This window comes from Artemia sp. Qi Xiang Cuo, chromosome 10 (genome assembly GCF_049724085.1).
Source record: "Artemia sp. Qi Xiang Cuo chromosome 10, ASM4972408v1, whole genome shotgun sequence".
NCBI classification, from domain to species: domain Eukaryota; kingdom Metazoa; phylum Arthropoda; class Branchiopoda; order Anostraca; family Artemiidae; genus Artemia; species Artemia sp. Qi Xiang Cuo.
Window position 1 is genome coordinate 60,965,821 of NC_142803.1, and position 8,500 is coordinate 60,974,320.

The 8,500-nt window shown below is 36.1% G+C and overlaps 1 protein-coding gene across 1 annotated transcript in view; it reads left to right on the forward strand.

Annotated features, from left to right (window-relative positions):
• The first annotated feature begins 351 nt into the window (after window positions 1–351).
• LOC148947984 (uncharacterized) overlaps window positions 352–8,500 on the forward strand; it is a 38,894-nt gene continuing 30,745 nt past the window's right edge. Inside the window, exons 1-2 of the mRNA XM_089096059.1 lie at window positions 352–462; window positions 730–970. Of these exons, the coding sequence (XP_088952185.1) occupies window positions 352–462; window positions 730–970 (352 nt within the window). The remainder of the gene's footprint in view (window positions 463–729; window positions 971–8,500) is intronic.

An 8,500-nucleotide genomic window follows, 5' to 3' on the forward strand; every position in this document is an offset into this window, starting at 1 on the left:
AATGGATAGTTGCATCGTACCTTGACAACATTCGATAAACGGTAAACGCTTTCAAAAACAACATTCCAGGTCGTGAATGGGTTGACTCCTTCTTGAGGCGCCACAAAGACCAACTAGCAGTACCAATGTGCCAAAACTGTTCGAGAAAGAAAGGAAAAGTGACTCGCCAAGACCTTACCGACTACTTTGATACCCTTCAATCAACGGTCAAAGATGTGCCAGAATCCAATTTTTTTTAACTTTAATGAAACAAGTGCAAGTAATGATCCATGCAGAAAAAAGTGTACATTCAAAAGGAGTGTTAAATACCCAGAGCGGATTATGAACCAGACTAAAACTGCAGTCTCGATTATGGTCTGTGGTTCAGCTACTGGAGAACAATTGGCTCCTTACGTTTGTTATAAAGCAAAAGGCTTGTACTCCAGTTGGAGAAGTGGGGGACCTCGTGGTGTTCGATATAACGTTAGCAAGTCCGGTTAATTTGAAGGCTATGTATTCGAAGATTGGTTCATGTCTCAGTTGCTTCCGCACCTTAAAGCTTTGCCTGGAAGAAAAGTTTTAATAGGCGATCAGCTAAGCTCTCACTTCAGTGACAAGGTTATCAAGGCCTGCAAAGAAACAAGAACAAAAGCAAGATATTGCTTTTGTTTGTTTACCAGCGAATTGTACCCATTTCTTGCAACCCCTCGATGTAGCATTCTTTGTGCTGACTAAACGAATCTGGGGAAGAACCCTCGACGAATACAAGATGCAAAACCCTGCCGAAAATTCAGTCCGAAAGGAGGTGTTTCCGAAGCTATTGAAGCTCCTCTGGATGAGCTGGCAAAGGATGACAATGTCAACCTTCAAAATGGGTTCACAGCATGCTTTGACAGAAAGCGTTGCACCGAAAAGATTCCTGATAGGAGATCAAATGACGAAATCCGTAAGGCAGTTGGTGATTCTGTCCTAACTATTTTGAAAAAAGGCGGTTTGTCACTGTTGGTACTGCGTCACTTAAGCAAACAAAGCTTAACATGGCTCCCCGAAAATCACTAGCTGAATCGAGCGACAGAGAAAATAAGATCTTGAGGATTCAAGGACAAGTGAAGTGAAATCTGGCAAAGCTAAAATGAAACCGAATAAAGGAAAGCGAGCTGGGAAAAAATTACGAGAAGTCCTGAATCAAGACTGCTCATCTGACGACGCATCAGACAACTTGCCGGAAAAACTGTGCGACGATTCCAGTGAACTTAGTTAGGATGAAGGCCAGAACAGTGAATATGAGGGTGGTTACAATTCTACTTGTAAGAAGGACTCAGGTCCCGCAATTAAACTGTCTGACTTCTATGCTGTGTTCTATGAGATAGATTTCTACATTGGGCGAGCAGAAGACTTTCCAGATGAGGGGATGGTGTAGTTCAAATTTATGTTACGTGTGACCAATGCTGACTTCAGTTACAACTGGCCCACGAAAGATAATGTCAGTGTTGTTGAAGAAAGATATGTTTTTGCTGGACTACTCGTTCGAAAAGGACATGGCCCTTTCCAAATTGCAGGGCACCGCGAAGTTACAAAGTCATACAAAAAAATTTCAAAGAACTCAAGTTCCTCCTGTTTTCTGGGATTTTTCTGCAAGTTCTGTTTTTTTACATGATCTTAGTCTAATTTTCTGTGTTTCTTCTTAATTTTGTTCAACATAAGCGACCTTTTTTACATTGAATCTTAGAGAAAAAAAGTCTGTAAATAAGTGGTTGTTCAAACTTACCCAAAGCATGGCCAACTTTGAACAAATTAGGAAATTACACGAACAGTACATAAAATGAAATAACGTCGTTCAAAGTTGTACAAAGTGTAGGTAACTTTGAACACCATTTTCAAAAAAAAAAAAAAAATTATGGCCATGTGGGAAGGGATAGAAAAAATCCGCAACGTCCACCCTCTTCAGTGGTCAGAAATACACATGGAAATGTTTTTCTAGGTTGTTACGTTACCATCTACAAAAGTTACTGCGAAATAAAGGAGAAAAAAAGGTACTTTTAGTTCAAAGTAACCCCGTTTGACGGTATTCAGTAGCTTGGACATGACAAGGTTTTCTACTGAAGTAGAAATAACAAGATTAAGGTTGTTTTTAAATATTTTGTGAACATGTAAAATGGTAAAGTTTATCAAAATAAATATAAAAATGACCTGGACCGACAAAATTAGTAAAGTTTTGCATGTTTCTTGGGCCAATTGTTTGTTATTTGGGTGGGAAGTAGGGTAGATTCACCTGTCATAGTGCTAAATATTAATTATGGAAAGAGTACTGAACAGAAAAGTGAGTGGTGCTACTCTTTTGTTTCACTTTAGGTATTTTAGAAAAAGAATTTTGTACTAAGATTTCTTGAACCCTGTTAGAAGTCCTATATCTATGAAATATCCTTCTAAAGCAACCTCTGTCTAAACCTAAATCAGAGTGATATATCAGATTGATGAAGCTTTCACTTGTAGATGCAACCTCTGTCTAAACCTAAATCAGAGTGATATATCAGATTGACAAAGCTTTTACGTTTCAAGTTTCTTTTCTAAAATGTAAAGCTGTTGTTATTGATTGTGTGTTTTCTCTTCAATTGTGTTAATTTCTAGAAAGCTGTTTTTTTATTTGAGATTTAAGTATTTTACTGTTTTTCTTTTAGATGAAATAGAAATCTAACTATGGTGTAGTTCTTTAAAATATTTTTCAGGTCATTTTTCTTTGTCATTTTGAAGATATAACATTCAAAATTGTTACTTGGAAAAGTAATTCTGTATCTCTGATTTGATTTGGGAATTATGGATACAACTTACCTATTCAAATCTGTCGATGTTAAACAAGGTAGTATTTATTTTTACTAAACAATGCATAGAATTTTTTTTATGGTACAACTACATTAAAACTTAACTTTTGACAATGTATAAAAGAAGATACAAATTTCAGTATCACAAGTGGAAACACTGAAAGTCAAGCCAAGACAGGAAATAACGTTGTAAACCATCTCCCCTCTCCCTCTTGATTCAGTCAGAGAAATTAATTTTTTTTAATAGTTGTATACTCTTTCCCTATATCTCTTTAGACAACTACAAATAAATCTAGGGCTTATTTTTTAATATAAATAAATCATAAAAGTTTGTATTTACAGTTTCAACTTCAAGAGATATTTTTAGCTTGTTTTTCTTGAAAATTCATAGAAGTTCCTGGGGGGGGGGCTAAATGGGATATTTCGCTTTCAATGCGGAAAAATATGACTGTTTTGATATTTAATGTTTAAGCTACACTGTTTTCTTTCTGGGCTGAAATATTTTGGCAAAGCAAGATAATAGCTGAATGAAACTAGAAAAAAAAAAATATAAACTAGACAATAAAATTGTTGAAGATTTCATATTTTTGTGCGTTTTACAGGATTAAATGTTTAACTAGATCTCAAATACCAACTTCTTATTGGTAAATGTTATGGTGATAAGAATTTATGGATCCGAATTAAAGTTGTTGTGAGAAAGTTGGCCTTTACCTTTTTTTGATAAAAGTGTGAATTTGACCCAGATTTGTGATTGATATTATATTTAAAGTTGATTGTTTAAAAAGATGATTTTGAACATGCAGTTAAAGAATTGAGGACAGTACAAATGAAACTTAATTCTTAAATTTTACAAGTTGAAGCTTTTACATCTGTATAAGTCGTAAATAGTAGGAAAGCACAAGAACTCAGTTTTCAATGAAATAGACCTTTCATATGTAAAAACCTTCCTAAGCCACACTGGGTATACATATTGTTTGACAGAAAACGAAAAAATGTAATAAAAAAAATCACCAAGAAAACATGGGAGATTTTCAGCGAGTAGAAAAAGAGAAGCAAAAATAAAAAAGCAGATAATTTGGTGAGGGCCTCCATCTATATGTCCTGAATACTAAAAAAACACAAACAAACTAAAATTTTGAATTAAAATCTGACAAAATAGGAGAAACGCTAAAACAAACAAACAAAACCAAGCCACAATAAATGATCTTCAAATTCAATTGGCCAAGACTCCTCTCTGTAGCAATAACTTGACTTATCTGCAGACCTGATTTTCTTAATTTAGTCAAATAATCTTTGGTTGAAATGAGAAAGAATATTATTTGATTCTCTTTTTTTTTGATATTGTAATCGGATTTTTAAGGAGTATCTCCAGTATCTCTAATCAAAACAGGGTCTCTCTTTGCGTATTTTTTTTCAAGTGTCGCCCTACAAGATTATGGTAAACTATTTATTTTTGAAATCAAAATTGCCTTATAAAAAAGAACTCAATGATATGGATGTACAAAAACATGGAGGGGCAAGGCATAGTCAAACTCATGACTTTCATTCTCAGGTTTTAGAGATATAGTTATTGAAAGTTTGTGTCCATGTAGTTATTCCCCCTAACTGTTGACGGGTTCTGTCAATGTAGACTTCCCACAAAAGCAAACTCTGTAAATGCCCATACCAAGTTTAGTGTCAGATCTATATTTCTAAGTATCGGATATAAAGTTCAACCTTTATTTTATTTTAGAAAGATATTTCAATAAAATTTTTCGAAATTTGAAAATCATATCTCAGGATATATAGTAAAATGATGAAATTTTAGTTTTCACATGTTGAATAGCAAAAGAAAGGGGATGCATTCATTGTTTTCTTGTTTTACCTTTTTTATATTCTATCTAAAATATCTTCAATAAGTTAAATAACTTTAAAACGTCTTAATATTATTTAATTCAGAAATTACGTAATAGTGTGCACCAATTTTTAGAACGAGGTCGACTAAGGAGATAACCAGGATTTTTTTCAAAGAAGGAGATTGGTTTAACGAAAAATACTGAGAAAGATTGTTGTGAGTGGGTTTTCCACAAGTGAACCAAAACATCATTCAGAAAATCATACCCATGCTCCAAAACAGATAAAATCCCCTTTCAAAATGGAATAGGAAAGAGTATTCCAAGGGAAAACAATCCGAAGCAGAATTTTTGGTGAAACTTGTGTAGTCACTTGCCAAATAGAAAGAATACACAAATATATGTCTTGGGAGGAGGCTGAGGTTTAAGCTTCCTCTACTTTTGAAAAGTTATATGTAAGTTATGTATTCTTTTTATTGAATTGCCGATTCTGCTTTTCTCACTTTTGAAAGAAAAGAGATTGTAAAAGTTTTATTCCAAGTTTGAATATCTTCATATCCATTTGTAACAGTAAATACAAATATTTAAAGATATTACATAGGACATGGACAATGCTGGTAAAATGTCATGTTGCTAGCAAAGAATCTTACATTAAATCCATTGATTCATTTGTTTCCCATTAAGAGAAGGAGGGGTGTAATCCTGTCACAAAGTTCACGAAAGATAGAAGAAGAGTAACAACAAGCACCGGAGACAATATTCACTAAGAAATAGTTCTTACTAATCTATAAATTATTATTATTATTATTATTTATTTCTAACCCACACTGTACAGAGGTACAATACGTGGAGTATCACGAGTAAAAACACAGAAAATGCAACACAAATCAATATAGAAGTCAAAGATTACCAGTTACAGAGTAACACATAAAAAATTAACAGAAACTAAAACAAAAGAGAAATAACATGAAAGGAGGGGGAAAAGAAGAATAGAAAAAAAAACTCACGATTTGCAGAATCTAATAAGCAGTAATATACAGAAATATGGACACAAGTTGTCATTATTATTATTATCATTATTTGATTTTTACTCACTCTTTACAATACTAAAAAATGTGGAGTAACCAAACAGAGAAAAACAAATAAATAAATAAAACAAAAATAACTTACGGCTGAAAAAACCTAATAAGGTGATGGTGCGGAGAAAAACGGATACAAGCGGTATTTGAAAGTTTTCTGTGTAGTACTTCCAGTTTTTCAGTAATATTAGGAACAAGAAATTTATTAATAATTACCCGGTTTTTGGTCCAAGGTGGAAGAAACAACAAAAATTTACAAAATCTAAAATAATTAATCCGGATTTTTTTTTAACTCATTTTTCTTAAGAAGGAGAAAAATTCCAGAAGCAAAAAAAAATTGAATGGTAACAAAAAGTTGAGTAGAGCTTGGCCAACGCGAGTTTATTATATTTACTCTATTGGCAGCAATCTTAGCATATCCTTATTGAATTTGCATAGTAATATCTGAGACAGTGCGCTGGCGCAAGCTTGGAAGACTATTAGTAATAGAAATACCAAGCCATCGAAGAGAATCTACGAGAGGGATAGTAAAGCCACTACAGCGAAGGGAAGTACTAGAAATGTTATTAAAAGAAAGAAATTTACATTTATCTACATTAAGAGAAAGGCCTATGTCTGAAAAAGAAGTGGTGACACAAGAAACCATGTTAGATAAACCAGTTTTAGTATGGCTTATAAGAAGCAGATCATCAGCGTAGGCCAGGTATGAAACATCAGAAAAACCAGAGAGATGGGTAGCCGATATCTTTTCCAGAACTCCTGAAATACATAAATTAAATAGGGTCGGAGATAAAACTCCACCTTGCCTTAAATCTCTTTTCAATTTAATAATAGAAGCTGGCGCAGATTTCAGCCGAAGAAAAGAATTAGAGTACCAGTACCGAAGAAGCAAAATAACCGATAGATTGACACCACAACCACAAAGAGCAGAAAAAAGCTGACTATGACATATACTATCAAAAGCTTTTGATTGATCTATAGCACAAAGATATATACTCTTTCCCTTGGAAGAGTTTTCAAGGAGCTAAGAAGATAATACACGATGTGCGTGTTGACAACCTACTCCGGGCTTAAATCCAAACTGGTTATATCTCTCAAGCATATTATTAGTCACAAAAGGTAGTAATACATGCTCAAGAACTTTACTAAAAGTGCATGAGACAGTAATAGGTTGGTAAGAAGAGCAAATTAAAGGAAAATTTCCCTTCTTTAAAATTGAAGAAACAGTACCACACAAAAAAAAATCTCCGGTACACTAGAGTAGAGGAGGGGGTACCAGCGCGATCACGCACCCCTGCTGCCACCTACAACTTTTTTTTACATAATTTATTCAAGGATTATCGATCGAGTCTAATGTGGGTGTGTCAAGGTCAATCGATCTGTTGTTGTTTGGCCACGTGCGAATGACACGAGGGGTGATTTACATAATCGATGGGGGACATAATTTATGCATTGATTCTCGATAGAGTCTAATGTGTGTCAAGGTCAATCGATCTGTTGTTGTTTGGCCACGTGCGAATGACACGAGGGATGATTTACATAATCGGCGGGGAAATTATTGATTCACGAGCATAGCACCTGTGAACTTGATTTACATAATCGCTAGGGGAAATTATTGATTCACGAAGTGGGGAATTATGAAACAATAAGGCTTCTTTAATCTTAGGTCTGAGGAAGGGGGGATTAAGAAACAAACATGGCTTCATTGTTGTTTGGTTAGCTTAACCTGAGAAATAGCACCTGTGAACTTGATTTACATAATCGCTAGGGGAAATTATTGATTCACGAAGGGGAGAATTAAGAAACATTAAGGCTTCTTTAATCTTAGGTCTGAGGGATAAACATTCTTTAGGACAGAGAGAAAAATTAATATTTTATTTTTAAATAGGGCTTCATTGATCTTTAGTGTCAGGAATTATAATTGACATCACAGGTTATCTTGGAATTATGTGGGAGTCTAAAGAGATAGAAATTATATTTTTAAATACGGCTTCACGGAGCTTTAATTCGGAGAGATAAATTGATATTATATCGAAACCCTAATAGTTTAGCTAGGAAAATTTATGAGATGAAGAGATTAACGTAGGAAAGGGTTTCCTAGAAATTTGAAATGCGTTAGCGCACAGATGCCAAACAAAAGGAACACGCTGAAATTACGTTTATGGATTATTTGGGTGAAACCGTTTTATCTATTTTATGGGATTATTTTGGCGAAACAGTTTGAGCCATTTGAAAGAAGATTTTAAGAAAGGTTTTAGAAGAGAATTTGAGGGTGAAACTCTGTGGTCGTTATAATACACAAGTTCCATTTGAACAGTGTCGTGAGGTCCTCTACCCCAGCCCCCACGGGTTCCGGGCCCCCCCCCACCCCCCCCCCCGCACCCCCCCGGTACTCAAAGGCCCCCAAGCTCCCATAGAGCCCCAGCCACCCAAACGCCCTCCTCAGACCCTCAAAGGCCCTCCTCTGGTCCTCAAAGGGCCCCCGGACCCCCAAAGGGCCCCCGGACCCCAAAGGCCCTCCCCCGGTCCTCAAAGGTCCCCGGGCTCCCAAAGAGCCACCGGCGCCCCCAAAGATCCACCCAGACCCCCAAATGCCATCCCCGGGCCCCCCAAAGGCCCCTCGAGCTCCCAAAGGACCAATGGGGTCCCAAAGCCCCAACACCGGTCCCCAAATGTCTCCCCGGCCCCCAACTGTCCCCCCCGGACCCCCAAAGGCCCCCCCGGCCCCCAAAGGGCCAACCGGCTCCCAAAGGACCAATCGGTCCTCAAGTGTCCTCCAGACTCCCAAAGG